Source organism: Bos mutus, chromosome 23, assembly GCF_027580195.1.
Source record: "Bos mutus isolate GX-2022 chromosome 23, NWIPB_WYAK_1.1, whole genome shotgun sequence".
Classification (NCBI taxonomy): domain Eukaryota; kingdom Metazoa; phylum Chordata; class Mammalia; order Artiodactyla; family Bovidae; genus Bos; species Bos mutus.
In genome coordinates this window covers 36,683,168-36,700,774 of record NC_091639.1, presented here as the reverse complement: position 1 = coordinate 36,700,774, position 17,607 = coordinate 36,683,168, and the positions used below count along the sequence as shown (strand labels likewise).

Below are 17,607 nucleotides of genomic sequence, written 5' to 3'. Positions count from 1 at the left end.
ACCCAGGGCTGTGGTGGATCATTTCTCTGGCCCCGACTCATCACCATCTTCCGCGCAGGGAGAATGGGGTGATTTCCAAGAGCACAGATGGCCATAGTGAGAGTGAAAGTGTCAGTCACTCAGTCATGTCTGACTCTTTGAAACCCCAGGGACTGTAGCCTGTCAGGCTCCTCTGTCCATGGGATTCTCCAGGCCAGAAAACTGGAATGGGTTGTCATTCCCTTCATATGGTCAATAGTACAATCACGATCCTTCCATTCGCCTGTTTGAAGCACGGACCCTGCTCTGTGCCTGAAGGCCGGCCACATCCCTTCCTGCCCCAGTCACTCGCTCTGAGTCCACTTTGGGCCTCTCTGCCACAATCTGGCCGCTGGGATGGGGGCTTCTCTCCTTCCACATTGCTCCCCTCACTGCATTCTTGGAGGAGGATGCAGCCTGCACAGAGGGTCAGTGTGGACTGACAAGCAGTACAAGGGGGACCCCAGAAGCACCCTGTGTTCACAGGAAGGTGTGTCTGGTCTCCTCACTCACTTCCTGACCACGATCACCTCTGCTCAAACTGGAGCTCTTTCCTCCTTCTGTCTCTCCACAGTCCTTCCTGCTGGGACCCCAGCTGTACCTCCACTTTCTCCTCAGCATTCTCTGGTTGCACCACCCAGAGCCTGGCACAATGACCCTCTTTCTGAGGCCCCTGGCATCCCCCACTCTGCCTGGGGCAGGTCTGTGCAGAGGCTGCTCCTTCCTGCATCCAGTCCACGGAGGCTGCCTCACTCTTCAGAAATGCCCACAGTTCTGAACCCAGGGTTTCTCTCTGGGCCTGAGTCCCTTGGCAATTCTACCCACTGTCACTTTAGCCTCACCGACCAGTGGTGACCACATGCCTCAATCTTGGTGGCTTTTTAGAGAGACATTAGCAGGAAGCTTGGCATCCCTAAAACTCAGGTTTTCGGGATCCCTAAAATCCATCACAGTGGACCCAGCATCTCCTGCATTGGCAGGTGGATTCTTAACCACTGAGCCATCAGGGAAGCCCAACACCAGTATTTTCAAAGCACCACTTAGAGCTTCTTCTTGGTTATATGGAATACACAGCACCTATCATTTGTATCTGAGCACAGACAACCCCGATTTCCCCAAATTCATCATTGGTTTCTTTGGGGGAAATGGGAGGATCTCAAGCAGCTCCACTTCACTGGCAATAGAGTAGGACCTACCACACACCGAGACCTTTCCTGGCTGAGACTGGCCAAGCACAAGGACAGGTGGAGTAGATGGCCATGGTACATTTTAATCCAGCACATGAGGTTGAGGGGTTAGGATTTTGTCTTCTGTGTTTGATTGCTACCAATGGAATGTGTCCTCTCTGCCCCCTCCCCGCTCCAAGTTCACATGCTGAAATCGAAGCCCTAACTTGATGATATCTGCAGGTGGGGCCTTTGGGAGGTAATTCGGTCATGAGGGTGGGGCCCTCATGAATGAGATTAGTGCCTTTCTAAGAAGAGACCCGAGATCTAGCTTGATCTTTCCACTATGCGAGGGCACAATGAGAAGCCAGCAGCCTGTGCCCAGGAGAGGGCCCTCACCAGCACCTGACCGTGATCTCCAGCTTCCAGCCTCTACCGCTGTGAGGGAGAAAGGTTCTTGAAAGCTACAGAGCTTTTTTTTTTTTTTTTTTTTCCAAACAAAGGCTTAGTGGTAAGAAGGGAAATAGAAGTTGTTTTGGTTGATCCACGTGAAAATCTGGGGGTGCTGCCATTTGTACCCTGGGTTCTCTCACCCTTGTGGGGTCCCACAGAGCCCATCTGAAAACCACTGAGCTGCCTGATCCTCAAGGGTCCAGGCAGTTGTCTCCATTAGCGGTTCCTCTCCATACCCTGGAATTCCTGGTCTGGATCATACTAGGTGCTCAGTCAAATCTGCTGAATAAATTGATGATGGTCTGGCTTTTTGTTTTCTCTAAGATTTGTGGTTCCCAGGCTCAGAATTCCAAAAGAGTATTTCAAGACTCAGTCTTAAAGAATTTTCCGCCGAATGGCACAAGGTAGCAATGGCAGTGGCCTGCGTGTGGAGCACGGCAGGGGTGCCACGAGGTCACTGCAGCGATTCTGTCTGGGAGACAGAAGCTTCTCAGAGCACTCGGAGCTGGAACAGGGAAGAGCCTTCAGGGTCAGGGCCAGAGGCCCTGCTGGGATTCAGTGCTCTCACTGCTGGGTCTTCAGGTCAGGTTGGTGGGCCCTGCCTGGTGGTCATTCGAGGGCCCACAGGGCCCTGCAGCCACCGTGGGCTGCCGTCAGGGGCTGCTTCTGCAGGGTGAGTGGCCAGTGTGGGGCTCCCAGGAGGCCCCAGCTCTCGCTGGGCAGCATCTGCAGCAGGTTTACTCAGAGACGGCAGGAGCACCATCCCCCCGGGCCGGGCTGCAGGTGTGTGTACCCAGAGGAGGCGCCCAGTGCAGGGGCTGGGCTCAGGCTTGGGTGGCTAGGTGGGCAAGGGGGGTGGTCCCCAGGGTGGTGCAGACTATTTACTCGTCAGTCAAGTAGCGAATGCTGAAGAACGCATGCTCTTGCCTGGGGCTGTCTTTTCCTAAAAGGCGTCTCCTACCAAGCCTTCCTACCTTGCTCAGAAATATGTCCAGTGGCTCAACTGCCTGTGAGTGAAATGCTCAGGTTCAAGGCTCTCAATAAACTGGCCCTTCTCACCATTTTAGCCTTTTTTTCTGGACGATTTCAGATCAACTCCCCACAGTCATCCTCCCCCGACCTCCTCCACACACAAAACAAACACATGCCACACACATATACCCCACATGCATGAACACACACTCCACAAACACACATACACCCCCCATACACATATACACACACAGACTGCATACACACATATCCCCCACATACCTATACATGTATACCACACACACACGCACACACACACACACATGCACATACACCCCAGCCCCTCTCCCCACGCTCCTCTCTGAGGTTCTGAGTCCTGCCCATTCTTCTAGGCTTGGCTCAGGCCCATGGCCTTGGTGAGATCCCCAGTTCCTGGAGCTCCGATGGCCTGGTGCTCACTCTCACCTGTCACATTTCACATGCTGCTCGGCAGTGCCATGCGCTTTTTAAATTTTAATCACAGGCACTTGGTAGAGTTCTGATTGTGAGCTGAAGGAGAGCCAGTCCCTGATCAAATACTGCTCAGAAGAGACTTGAGAGAGAGGGCACAGCCCTGCATCCTGGGGCGGCTTCTCCCCGTCCTGTTCCGGCTCCATGTGGCCATTAGAGGGCTGGGCGCCCGGCGTGTCACCTCACTGCTCCCAGGGACACCCTCAGTGAGTCACACGCTCCTGATGGGCCTCTCGCTTCCACAGAGGGTTGATGCGAGAACCATCTTGTTGGACAACATTTCAGTAACCTTTGCAAAACTGCAGTTGACGATGTCATTCTCTGTCACTCAGAGTCCTTTGTACAAAGGTCCTCACAATAAATTCTGCTTTGTGTTTAGTTCCAGAAGAAATTCTCTTTCTGCAGATAAATTAGCATGCTTCCTGTTGTCAGAAAATGAAAACTATGGAACTCTGGGTGCTCCTCTTTCTGCTCTTTCTGCTAGATAAGATAGAGTTGGATTTACTGCCTGCGTGTTGGAATCTGCTCAACTGTGGGGTCCAAAGGCATTTATTCCTTATACTTCCTTTAAATGGACTTATTTTATGTTCAAATGTCTCATTACACTTCTATAAGATGTGTGAGTCTCAGAGTCATCTGGGGAAGCATTGACTCTGGCCTGTTTATTGCCTGTGCCAGCTGCTGCAGGGACAGAGGTGAATTTGACTGCACCTAGCTTCCCAGGAGCTCATATTTTCATGTGGAGAATAGATATGGAGATAAATAATTACAGGACAAAGGTGGTGCTCCAGCCGAGGTGCCTGATGCTGGAGGACAAGCAGACTGGGGAGAAAGGGGCAGGCGAGGCTTTGTGGGGAAGGTCAAAGCTGACTTGGTTTGGGGCTACAGTGGGCAGAGGATAGTGGATAGAACAATATATGCATGCTGTTGCTTCAGTTGTGTCCGAACCTTTGCGACCCCAGGGACTGTAGCCCATCAGGCTCCTCTGTCCATGGGGATTCTCCAGGCAACAGTACTGGAGTGGGTTGCCATGCCCTCCTCCAGAGGATCTCCCCAACCCAGGATCAAACCCAGGTGTCTAATGTCTTCTGCTTTGGCAGGCGGGTTCTTTACCACTAGTGCCACCTGGGAAGCCCCACGGCACCTCTCACCCCACCATTAAACTTCTGCTTTTCGAGATTGCCTTTCTGCAAATTTTCTTGGGCATATGTCCATTCCCACAAACAGAGACACATTCTTATGCAAAATGCATGAGAAAACCTCTCCTGCTCAGACTCCCTCATTACCCCTGAACCCCCCCACCCCCCAAAATCCCAAACCCAAGCAACCAACCCCCAGCTACACACTCATGGATGTAAAAGAAAGAAATACTACCAAAGGGAATATCAGAAATGGAGGGAAAGTAGAGAGGAGAAGAAGCAGACGAAGAAACAGAACAGACAGGGAAGGGACCGCCATACGAACAAACCCACGGGAGTGGAAGCGCAAGAGTGGGTGTAGTCACCTCCTCATCGCTCCACCAAAGCTCAAACTACAGAACGTCAGGAAGACAAATACACTGAGTGAGCCGTCTGTGGTCTTACAGAAGCTGTGGGTCCTGGCCTTCAGCCCCAACGATGGTCTGAAGGGCGAGGGTTAAGGCAGGAAATGGCGCTGCAAGCGACCTGCTGCATCGAGACTTTCTCTCAAGGAGAAGTTTCTGAACTGAGGTCCCCTGGGACACAGCACACCGGCGGGTCCACAGACCTGTCAGACAAGCTCCCGAGGCGCCTGGACAGCCACGTGGCGTTTGATCTCAAGATGGCAGCTGGAGATGGTACCACTTCCTCTTTAATTGGGATAGTCAGCTTTTAAGATAATTAGGCATTTCAAATGCTCTTAATGAGACTCAGCTACAGTGTTTTTCGTTTGAGGTTTGCTGATTACTTTGGGCGAAGCTGGGCCCTGCTGAACCTGACACCAGCCATACTTTGGAAGAAGGCTCCAGAGAGGTGAGCGGAGGAATTAAGGAGGGGCCTGCTGTTGAAGACACGTGGCAGGGTCGGGACTGGGGGGCAGAAAGACTGGAGCACGTCCTGCCCTGAAAGCCATGGAAATGGCTCCCCAGACCACAGAGTGAAACTGCCCTTGGAATGATTTGAGTGGTATTTTCCACATCATTGTTTCTATTCAACAAGCATGATGGACACTGGAGAAGAGGCCCAGTGGGAAGCCCCAGGGACAACTCCCCATCCAGTGACCTGCATCTCAACACAGCTTCCAGTGGAGAGCCTTGTGCCCCACCCAAGCCTGGCCCTAGGAGTGAGGACCCCGGGAGCCCTGGCTGCATCTGGAGGAAGGTGCTCTGCAGACCCTGCACAGAATCTCAGCTCCAAGCCCCTGCACAGGCCTCTGGCAAGAGGAGGGTAGGCCCCGAACGTCCGTCTGACCCTTCAGTCCCAGGCCCAACAGGGAAAAGCTTGGGTTCTGTCTGTGTGGCTTAGACTTCCTTGTTGTATGTTTCTGATGTAATCACTAGTTATTTGATATGATCATTGTTATGACCTAAACTGAACAACCAACTTCCCCCTTAATCCAAATTACTGGAGTCAAATGGATTACCCTCATGGTGCTGGGGCTCAGCTCCATAGCCCCCAGAGACCCTGGGTGCAAGGTTTCTCCAGCTATAGGTGATTTCAGGGGTCAGACATTCTCAAGGGGAACCCCCCTGTTTGGAATACAAGAATAGCTTATTTAATCAAAGCTCTAGAAGGCTTGATCCCAGCTAGGTGGTGAGGACACAGGGGTCCTGCCCAGGAACCCTGCTCCGCCAGCTTTCCAGGGAGCTGAACGCTCTCCCTGGGTGACTTCCTTGGGTTGTGTATCACAAGGGGGCATTTTCAGTGGATGCCCACTGCCTAAAAGGTGCCCGGGGCCTCTCAGAATATCACTCTGTTGGTTTAGTGCTTGCGTTATGGGCCCATCATTGCTGTGGGCAGTAAATAGCATGGGACAAGGGCGTCTGGGGTGGACTCAGAGACCTGGTTCAAGTCCTACCGCCGACAGTTGCTAGCCTGTGACCCTGGGCAAGCCACTGAATCACCTTCATCCAGAAAAGGCGCTGGCCTCAGGACTGTTGGGCACACAAAACAGTGCACAGAGAAGAGTTCAGCCACCGGGAGCTGTTTTCACCACCGGTTGTTCCTTCTGGGATTAGCTGGTCTAGCTCCAAGTAGGACCCTGAGGAGCTGGGATATAGAGGGTGACTTCAGGTTGGAATGTGGGGTGGAGAAGGTCAGAGATGAGGCAGCTGCTGGGAGGGTGGGTGCCAGGTGCTGACCGCCGGAAGCAAGTACACTGGAGGGGAAGCCTGGCGCCAGAGAGGAGGGGTGTCCAGAGGAAGCTGCCCTGACAGCAGTCCTCCCCACCCCTGACCTTCCTGAGGTCCAGCTAGGCGTGGGTTCCCCAGACCAGCTCAGTCTGTGTTACCTTCACCGTCCGCCTGCAGGCTCCACTCTGTACCCACCTAGAGCCACCTGCTGCACGTGCCGCTGGGTGATTTCCTCCTTCAGGCGACCTGTCAGAGACACAGAGGAAACCCCTGGTGAGTCCTCAGCGGGCTGGAGGAAGAGGTGGCCTTGGAAGCAGGTGGTGTGTTAAAAACCTTAGGCAGGGTGAGAAAGCCAAAAGTGGGCACAGGGACCTCTCCTCCCTGGAGACTCTGTGCTCCCAGTGCAGGGGTCCTGGGTTCGAACCCTGGTCAGGAAACTAGATCCCACATGCCACAACCAAAGATCCCACACACTGCAAATAAGACCTGGCACAGAAAAATAGACAAATAAAAATTTTAAAAAGGTGGGTACAGCTTCCAAGAAGAGCCCTTCATGCCCTGGATGTCTGGAAGAAGAGGCTGCAGAGACTGGGCCCCTGGCACATCAGTACAAGCACACATTCCACCTTTGGAGACAGTATCTGTGGGCTCAGTTATCTTAGACTGTCCCTCATAATCCTCGCTGGGGCTATAGTCTCTTAAATAGTTCTGTGTGTGCATTTTTAATGCAGGGGGAGGCAGGATTTGATCTTCTAATACTTTATAGGGCTCCCTTGAAATGCACTTCTTTCTTTTAAGCTATAAAGAAACTGTGTCAAATAAAAAATACTGTGGTTTTAGTTGATGATAACCTTCATTTGAACACAACAGTTGGTCATTTGGTAGGAAACACATCTAATACCATATTGCATTAATGCAGGTCTAGTGGCTTCCCTGCTGGCTCAGACGGTAAAGAATCCATCTATAATCCATTATAATGCATCTATAATGCAGTTTGTTTTATCCCTGGGTCGGGAAGATCCCTGGAGGAAACGGCAACCCACTCCAGTTTTCTTGCCTGGAGAATTCCATGGACAGAGGATTCTGGCGAGCTACAGTCCACGGGGCCCCAAAGAGTCAGATACGACTGAGCGACTAACATTTTCACTTTTCACAGTGAGTGGAACAAGGGAGGTGAGAGCACCGCTGTACTCTGCAGTGGTCAGAATACAGTTGGTTATTTGTTCTAGGAGCTACTTTTTGTAAAGAACATTCGTAAAACAGAACATATTTAGAAGATGGTAACCGGGCTGGTGAGGGGGTCTGAAACCACACCATGTGAGAAATGGCTAAGGTGACTGGAGATGTTTAGACAGGAAAAAAAAAATATTTGGAGTTCTGGAGACAATGGCTGTCTTTAAAAATCTAAACACTGTTATATGGCCGAGGGAACGGATTTATTTCTGTCCTTCCGCCGAGGGTAAAAGTCAAGTTAAACGAAGGCAGATTTGGGGCTCAGTATGGGGAAGACATGGCTCACGAGGACTGTCTCCATGTGGATTAAGTTGTCTCAAAATGGACTAAACCTCCTGGCAAAGCAGTGGGTCCTCTCCTGAAGGCGCTCAAGCAGAAGCTGGGCAGCTATGTGTTGGGGTGTTGGATGGAGAATTCCTGCCTGGGGTAGGACCTGGGACAGAATGACCGCCTGGCTTCCCCCATCTCTGAAGCTCCGTGATGCCGTGCTTGAGGCCTGGCTGCAGCGGCCGCCCTGGAGTTTGTTTATGTCCCAGGGCTCCACGCACTTGTTAACATGTCAGTGCTGTCTGTACTGCACATCCCGTTTGGGATACGAGATCAGGTCACTGGGGGATTCTGAGAGAGCCTGGGAACTTCACCGCCTCCTTTCCTCGTATAAAGTACATTCTGTGTCTCAGATGGCTTCCTAGGTGCTGGTGGTAAAGGCCTGCCTGCAAATGGAGGAGACTTTAGAGATATAGGTTTGATCCCGGGGTCAGAAAGATCCCCTAGAGGAGGGCACAGCAACCCACTCGAGTATTCTTCCCTGGAGAATCCCATGGAGGAGCTTGGTGGGCTACGGTCCCCAGTGTCGCAAAGAGTCAGACCCTACTGAAGCAATTGAGCACAGCACATGTGTCAAAGGCTATGCCTGAACTGAGTTTCCAGTGAAGTGGTCACAGGAGACCTGGCCATTCCCTGAAAGTTCTAGGGCATTCCTAGACTATTAAGGTTGGGAGGGATGGCAGAGGCCATTCAGTTTAATTTCCCCACCTAATTGAGGAGTCCCTTCTACAGAATGAGATGGTCATTTCACCTCTCACTTGCATGTACCCGGGCTGTTCCACCAGTTAAACCATACATAAGGAATTACTGATGTGGTGTTGATGCATGACTCCTTGTAATTTTCCCATCTGGACCTGGTCTGTTCTCTGGAACAGCATAGAAAAAGGATCTCTCTCATGGTCAGTGAGACTCCTTCATACATCTGAGGATGCTATGGTTTCTCCACTTAGACATGTCCTCTGCAGGTTAAACATCCCCAGGTCCCTCAGCTTCACCTTGGAGACCACCATCTCCTGGTGTGTCACAGTGCAAGTCTGCCATGACTTCCAGTGTTCCCCTCCCCTCACCGGAGAGGACTAGGCATAGAGAGGGAGCCAAGGACTGGGGAAAGCAATCATCACACCCCAATTCCAAGTGGGGCCCATGAGAGTGTAGGGACTGTGTTAGAAGGGAGTGGGGAGGTGGGAACCTGGCCCACGGATGAGTACTGGATGAGCCTGGAGCCATCAGGACCTGAAACCTGGAACAGTCTCTTCCCCCATGATCGTACTGTTTGTGCCAGCAGAGTCAACAAGTTGGGGGCACAGAGGCAGTGCTGGGCTGAGCCTCCAACATTGCTGTCTTGATTTTTAAAGAAGCATGGCATACACACTCTTCAAATAAAAGGAGACAGTGCTGTGGCAAGTGCAGTACCCCTTGAGACCCCTCTCTTGATTTTGAGGAGGTCATCAAGGGCTTTCTCAGGTTCACAGTAGGGAGTGCTGATGCTACATGGTTCCTGGCTGGTTTCTTGGGTATCTGCACAGTGCCTTGCACCACAAGCCTCTTATGTGCCTGGGTACTGTGCTGTGCTTAGTCGCTCAGTCATGTCCAGCTCTTTGCCACAGCATGGACTATAGCCTGCCAGGCTCTTCTGTCCATGGGGATTCTCCAGGCAAGAATACTGGAGTGGGGAGCCATGGCCTCCTCCAGGGAATCTTCCTGACCTAGGGATTGAACCCAAGTCTTCTGCATTGCACGTGGATTCTTTTACCATCTGAGCTACCAGAGAAGCTCAAGAATACTAGAGCGGGTAGCCTATCCCTTCTCCAGGGGATCTTCCTGACCCAGGAATTGAACCTGGGTCTCCTACATTGCAGGCGGATTCTTTACCATCTGAGCTACCAGGGAAGCCCCATGTGCCTAGATGCCTCCCTCCTAATGAGACTGGACAAAGACCTGATCCTTTAGAGCCATATGGGGCTGCCCGCCCCTCTGGAAACTACTTCCCCGATGACAACAAGCTTCCCCGCCAGGAACATCCTTGACAGCTGGCTTTCCTGACAACTCATCTCTCTGACCAGGTGCCTCCCTGTCTACGTGCCTCCCACAGGGCCATTTCCCCATGCCTGGTGGCAGGTTAGTGACTCAGTCGTGTCGGACTCTTTGTGACCCCATGCACATTAGCCCACCAGGCTCCTCTGTCCATGGGATTTCCCAGGCCAAGAATACTGGAGTGGGTTGTCATTTCCTTCTCCATTCCCAAGCCCTGGGGAAGCTATTTTGGAATGATAGGGTGAAAGATTCTCACCGTCCCAGGCTAGGAAATGGTGCTCATGAAAATAGAGAGGGAGGTTTTGCCACCAGGACTGAGAGTTCTATAAACTCTGCAAACATAGACACCCACTCCCTGAACGGTGAGCTATACCTAGGGGACACGAGGTGAGTCGTCAGAATGCCGCATAGTGACAGAGGTAGGTTGGAAATGTGTTTAGTGATTCTCAGTTTTGGCCAATTTGGCTAACATCTACAAATCCGCCACAGGGCGATTTTTGTTTTTGAGATCTTCGCCAACAAGCTTCTAAAGATAGCCTCATGGCTGATATCTAATTGCATTTTCCAACAGAGCCGTTCTTCATGCGATGATAACAGTCTCTGTAATCGGCTGGATCTTGCAGCTCCACAGGTCTTGGCAAAAGGAGTTGAGGGGGATTGCAGAAATCACTCTGCATGCAGCTTGCTGTCATTAGCATGGTGATAAATCTGCTGCTTTTGGCCTGGGTTCCTGGACACATCCCTGTCCCGAGGTATGGAAAAGAGATGAAACGGAAACAGAGGACTCCCAACCCGAGGCAGGAGATGCCGAGGAGGGGAGGAGCGCTCTGCTTGTAGGAGAATGGTGGTAATTAGTAATTTGGTCTCTGGTAATTTACAATGGTAGATGCTAGAAACACCTTATCTCCCTTTCAGATTCATTAATGGACAGAGTGGGGGTGGCAGCAAGGGGTGCAGGAGTGCACAGAGCTCCAGAAGAGATGCAGGGCCTCAGAAACAACCCCGTGGAGGGCACGTGGAGGTGGTGCACTTCCTGAGTACAGTTCGTCTGTACCAAGTGGTAGCTCATATGAGAGGTATAACCATCACGCAGAAGCAAAACTCACTTTTCAAACTGATACTGTTTTCTGGATGAAACAATTTTCCTGAAGCTTCATACTCTATTTTGCATGCATATTGGTTTGAAATCATGTACCAAGTGAAAGCTGCTTAGCTGGTCCAGACCAGAGCCCTTCACTGACGTCCTCCCAGTATAGTTGTTGCGAGCTGTTTGTGCAGCTTCCACCATGCAGTGCCTTATTGAGGATGTTGATGTTACAGTCAAGCGATACCTATTTATTGCTCCTTCACTCTGTGTTAAGCACTATGTTCTAAGTGCTACGGAACATACAGACTAGACTGATAGAAGACTCCATCCCAACTCAGGAACGTTAGTATGATGTGGTGGATGGCAAGGAGGTGGCCCACGTGCTCTTCCTTGAAAAAGCTGAACGCACAGCAGACCTTGCTCCTCTGTCATGGATGGTTTGCCTTCCCACTGAGCCTGACTTTGGCTCTTCAACACAGCACTTTGGGCAGTGATAACCAGTTGGCTGAAGTTGGACTTGAGATGAAGCAAACCTCTTTGCCATTTTGATTATACTACAAAGTGATTGCAAATGCGTAGGTCAAGAGTTGTTACTGTTCAGTTGCTAAGGACTTCCCTGTAGCTCAGATGGTAAAGAATCTGCCTGCAATGCAGGAGACCTGCGTTTGATCCTTGAGTCGGGAAGATCTTCTGGAGAAGGGAATGTCAATCCACTCCAGTATCTTTGCCTGGAGAATCCTATGGACAGATGAGCCTGGTGGGCTACTGTCCATGGGGTTGCAAAGAGTCAGACACAATTGAGCGACTAAGACTACACTACTACTAAGTCATGTCTGATTCTTTGCAACCCCGTGGATTGCAGCACACCAGGCTCCCCTGTCCTTCATCATCTCCCAGAGTTTTCTCAAACTCATGTCCATCAAGTCGGTGGTGCCATCCAACCATCTCATCCTCTGTTGTCCCCTTCTCCTCTTGCCTTCAATCTTTCCCAGCATCAGGGTCTTTTCCAATGAGTTAGCTCTTCACATCAGGTGACCAAACTATTGGAGCTTCAACATCAGTCCTTTCAGTGAATATTCAGGGTTGATTTCCTTTAGGATTGACTGGTTTGATCTCCTTGACGTGCAAGGAACTCTAGTCTTCTCCAACACCACAGTTCAAAAGCATCAATTCTTTGGCGCTCAGTTTTCTTTATGGTCCAGCTCTCACATCCATATACGACTATTGGAAAAACCATAGCTGTGACTATATGGACCTTTGTTGGCAAAGTGATGTCTCTACTTTTTATTATGCTGTCTAGGTTTGTCATAGCTTTTATTCCAAGAAGCAAGCATCTTTTAATTTTATGACTGCAGTCACTGTCTGCAGCGATTTTGATTCAAGTTCAAATTCCAATTCTGTTACTTTCTAGTATAGCAGCTTACTTAACATCTCTAAGCCTCAACTTTATCATTTGAAAAATAGGGAATAATAATATAACTGGGATAATATCTGCTTTCTTGTATCTCAAGACTCTTGGATGGGATCAGAAGATAACAAACCAGCATCTGTGACACAGCTTTAGGCATCGAGGCTCTTTCAGACATATTGGAAGGAAACTGTATTTATAAGGTGACAGATTCTGAAGGGCAGATGGCTCACCATCGGTCAATGGTAGAGGGAAGTTGAGAGGAGGAAAAGGTGGGCTAGTGGTGTTGGGAAAGGCATCATTACTAAAGGTGAGATTTGAGTGGGTTCCAGGAAAAGCAAAGGGGTAAAGTGGGGGGGTTGGGAAAGCCATTCCAGTCAGAGAGCCATTGGGGTCAGAGAGTGGAGAAGGCCAGGTGTACATTGATTGAGGGAGGGGTTGAATGGGGGAGGACGGCTAATACTAGAATCCTAGGTAATTCCAAAGGGCTTTGGACCCAGGAAGAAATCTCTTCTTCTATTTGACTACACTATTATTGTATTGTAGCCCAGGGAAATCAAATGAAAATACACTTCAGTAGCAGGACTGGGGTGCGTGAAGAACACAGAATGTTTACTGCAAGGCGTGTCTTTGAAAGGGAAGGTCTAGTTAGTGGCTCTGAATTTGGAGCATTGCTTTCGACTGTGACATGGAAGCTGGTTTCTCTGTGTTCTAAGCAGAGGACTGTGGTTACCATAGGTTGCATTCCCTGAGTGGTTCATAAGGCTGTTAGTAAAAAGAATGGGCCTAGCATAAAGCAAGTGTACAGTCTTAGATGAATTTCCAATAAATGAGTACATAAATCATTTCAAGCCTTAAAATCAGGCACCTTCATCTCCTCCTTGCTAATATTTCATCAGGCTTTATCTAAACATGTTTGTGAAATTTGACAACCTATTGAGTCAAGAATCACCTCTTCCCACCTCAGCAATGGTGGGTAAGATTAAAACAGACTATTGAGAAGGCTTTGCTGGGTTAGATGACAAGACATATTTCTGAAGACCAGAAGTGGGACAGAAATGCACAGTAGAAAGCAGAGCTTAAGCCTTCAGTCTCAGGACTCTGGTCCAGAAGTAGGAAGAAGACCAAGCGTGTGCTGTGCAAGACACAGTTTGAAGCCGCAGGTCGAGGGGAGACTCCCTGCCACCCAGCCTATGAGTGAAAGGGGACCAAGGGAAACCAGTTCTTCCTGAGCCGCCTGGGGCTGAGTTCATGCCTCACGCAGGCCCAAGATGGAAGAAAGGGCAAACTCAGTCTCTGTTGGCTGAGCTGAGATGCCCACTGACTTTCTGACCGGGTCATCCACAGCTCTATCCCAGTACTACTGGGAGCAGCGGCTTCAGACTGTCCTTCTTAGAGCTGCTTCTGGACTGGGGGCCTGGAGGGCCTGTCAGACAGAGAGGGGTGAGCATAGGAGACAGGGAGAAAGAGAAAGAGAGAAAGTGGTTTTCATTAAAAATGAAACTGTCCACCCAAATGCCAAAACATATGAATAAATCTAATGCTAAGAAAAGATAGCAAAATCAATAGTTGGGACATGAATTTGTGAGAGATGAAAAAGTAGTTTTCTGGACAGGCAGAAGAAGACATTTATTGATACAGAAGCACAGAGGGTTGAATTAGTCTTACTCTTCCATTTACTCATGCCACCCTCATCAGTCTGGAGAAAGCCTCCTCTGTGTGTGTGTGTGTGTGTGTGTGTGTGTGTGTGTGTGTGTGTGCATATGTCTGTGTGTGTGTGTGTGTATGTCTGTGTGTGTGTGCATTTTTATCCTCATGCCTTACACCCCACCCCCATTCCTATTCTCCTCTTCCTCCAGCAGGCACACACACTAATTTGTTTGAAGTGCGTCTTTGTATTGTATGTGATATTACAATCGGCATTATAAGCTTTCTGTGTAGTTTTTTAACTTATAGAAATAACACTGTGCTACAGATCTCATTCTGTTTCCTGCTTATTTATCAGCACTGTGTTTTGGACATCTACCTCTTTTGCTATATGTGCATCTAATTCGCAGTTTGTAACTGCTACATACATTTCATAGTAAGTACCCCTGACTCCCCAATTTTACTTCTCTTTCCGGAGGCTGGAACAACTAGACTGCCCCCATTTCCGTGAACAGAAATAGCACTGTGATGGCCATTCATCATGGAGTCTTGTAAGTCTGTGAGAAATCTCCTTTGCTGGGTCTCAGCAGATTGGTGTTTTGAATTAACACTATTCTTCATCACAACTGTTCCAGTCTACACTCCCAAGACAGACTTCAAAATAAGCATGTTGAGAATACTCAAAGAGGCGAATGCAGGTGTAAGTTTTCTTTAAAAGGAACAAGAAATCATGCAGCAAATAGGAACTAATATAAATGAAATAAGAGCAAGTGGATAGGAAAGAAATTTTGAAAAGAAAACTAGAATCATTGAAACAAACAAACAAAAATAATAGAAGGGATAAGGGACTAAACCCCAGACTGGACATATTTTAAGAGTGAATTAGTGAACTGGAAGATAGTATAGAAAAATCCATCCCAAACACAGCACAGAAAGCAAGAGGTAAAGCTGGCAAGAGCAGTTAAGAGTCACAGAGAAGCGACTGAGAGGCATCATCATCAGTCTGATAAGCGTCCTAGGAGAAGCAAATGAGGCAATAGTGAAGAAGCAATATTGGAAAAGATAGCAGTTGAGATTTTTACAGAACTGAAGGAAAGCATAAGCCCTTGGGTTGACAGTGCACTCTGAGCATTAAGCAGGTTAAATAAAAATAAATCTACCCCTGAACATATTATAGTGCAACTGCAGAACTTCAGGGGAAAAGATCCACTATTACCAGGCTCCAGGGAACCTGCAAAGAGCTACTCAGACAACAGCCCCCACCTCAGTGACAGCAACAGGCCCAGGAGACAATGGAGGGAAATAATTGTCAACCTGAATTTTATACACAGTCCAACTATCATTTATAGTGAGGACACAAGAAAGTAATTTTCCATTGTAAGAGGACTAAACTTGCATTATGCACAGAGCCCCCTCTCCAGCAGGACTCACTGAGAGGCAGCCAAACAAGAGAGCATGGACTCTGGAGCCAAGCTCCCTCATCCGCAGACCAGCCAGGTCATTTGCTGGGCAACTTCGGGTAAGTAGTATGCCAATGTGCCTCAGTTTTCTCATCTGCAAAATAGAGATAATGACAGTATCTGTTGAGAGGACTCAACTAGGTCACGTATGTTAAGTGCTTGGAAGATTGTCTGGCGTATAAAAAGAACTATGCAAGTGTAGTTCATGGCACATAGATGGGGAAACAATGGAGACAGTGGCAGACTTTATTTCCTTGGGTTCCAAAATCACTGCAGACAGTGACTGCAGTCATGAAATTAAAAGACACTTGCTCCTTGGAAGAAAAGCTATAACCAAACTAGACAGCATATTGAAAAGCAGAGACATTACTTTGCCACCAAAGATCCGTCTAGTCAAAGCTTTGGTTTTTCCAGTAGTCATGTATGGATGTGAGAGTTGGACCATAAAGAAGGCTGAGCACTGAAGAATTGATGCTTTTGAACTGTGGTGTTGGAGAACTTGAGAGTCCCTTGGACTGCAAGGAGATAAAACCAGTAAATCCTAAAGGAAATCAGTCCTGAATGTTCATTGGAAGGACTCATGCTGAGGCTGAAGCTCCAATATTTTGGCCACCTGATGCGAAGAACTGACTCATTGGAAAAGACTCTGATGCTGGGAAAGATTGAAGGAGGGAGGAGAAGGGGACGGCAGAGGATGAGATATTTGGATGGCATCACCGACTCAATGGACATGAGTTTGAGTAAACTCTGGAAGTTGGTGATGGAGAGGGAAGCCTGGCATGCTGCAGTCCATGGGGTAGCAAAATGTCAGACACAACTGAGTGACTCAGCTGAACTGAACTGAACTGAGATACAGCAATGAGATCTGAGAGCCCAGCAAGCTGAAACAGGGGCCAGAGCCAGGTCCTGGGGTGGGAGTGGGCCGGGGGTTGGTGGGAATGATATCAGGAACCCATGCAGCTCCAGAGCCCAGCACACTCCCCATGCCTCCCTCAGGGCCTCTGGTCGTGTATGATGACAGAGGATGAGATAGTTGGATGACATCACCGACTCGATGGACTTGAGTTTGAGCAAGCTCTGGGAGATGGTGAAGGACAAAAAGACTGGTATGCTGCAGTCCATGGGGTCTCAAAGAGTCAGACACGACTGAGGAACTGAACAACAACAAGGCAAGTATAAAGCCTTATTATGATGATCAGCAAGAAGAAAAATAAACTCAGACAAATATGGAAAATAAAAGAAACAAAGATGTACATAAAAAGTAGAGTATTTAAGTAAAAATATTTAGTAGCTACTAAAAACACCCTGTGTGTGTGTGTGTGTGTGTGGTGTGTGTGTGTGTGTAAAAACTAAAATTTTAAGCAGTAAGAACGTTGGAGCTAAGGTGAGAGGATGTCCAAAGGGGAGTTGAAACAAGCTATAGCCCTGGTTGTGCGTGGAGGAGGGTGGATTTGTAACTTAAGACTTTGTTTCAGTAACTTTTTAACTCTAGAAGAATAAAAATATGTGCCATAGCAGCCAAATAATAGAGAATCAGAAAAAAGGCAGGGGAGAGCCTTGCAGAGAGGGAAGGCTGCAATTTTAACAATTCAACACACCAGGAAAGGAGAAAAAAAAGAAGCAAAGAAGACAGTGGGGGCAAAGAGGCATAAATAACCCTGTTTGGTCAAACAATGATAAGAACCTCCCATACGTGTATGTATATGTGTATAATCGTGCGTGTGTGTGTGTGTGTGTGTGCGCAAGTGGGCGCACACCTATAAACATGCACTTTTGAGTGTGGAGCTGATCTGCTTGGGAATCTACAAAGTTGTTCTGATGTGTTACCTGTGGGTGGAAATGGGTGGAGGATGAACTGGGTGAGAAAGTGAGAGCCAAGCAAGATGAAAACAAAATCACACATCAATAAGTGAGTATGCCTTATGGTTTATGTAAAAGTGTATCTGTGTGTGTTTATAAAAAGAAATTAAAATTTAAAGACC

General features: G+C 48.7%; 1 protein-coding gene across 3 annotated transcripts in view; it reads right to left on the bottom strand.

Moving 5' to 3' along the window:
- KIF6 (kinesin family member 6) overlaps positions 1-17,607 on the bottom strand; it is a 428,472-nt gene that overhangs the window by 28,835 nt on the left and 382,030 nt on the right. For all 3 annotated transcript variants that reach the window (XM_070360917.1, XM_070360918.1, XM_070360916.1), the window contains exon 16: positions 6,625-6,675. In XM_070360917.1, the coding sequence (XP_070217018.1) occupies positions 6,625-6,675 (51 nt within the window). The remainder of the gene's footprint in view (positions 1-6,624; positions 6,676-17,607) is intronic.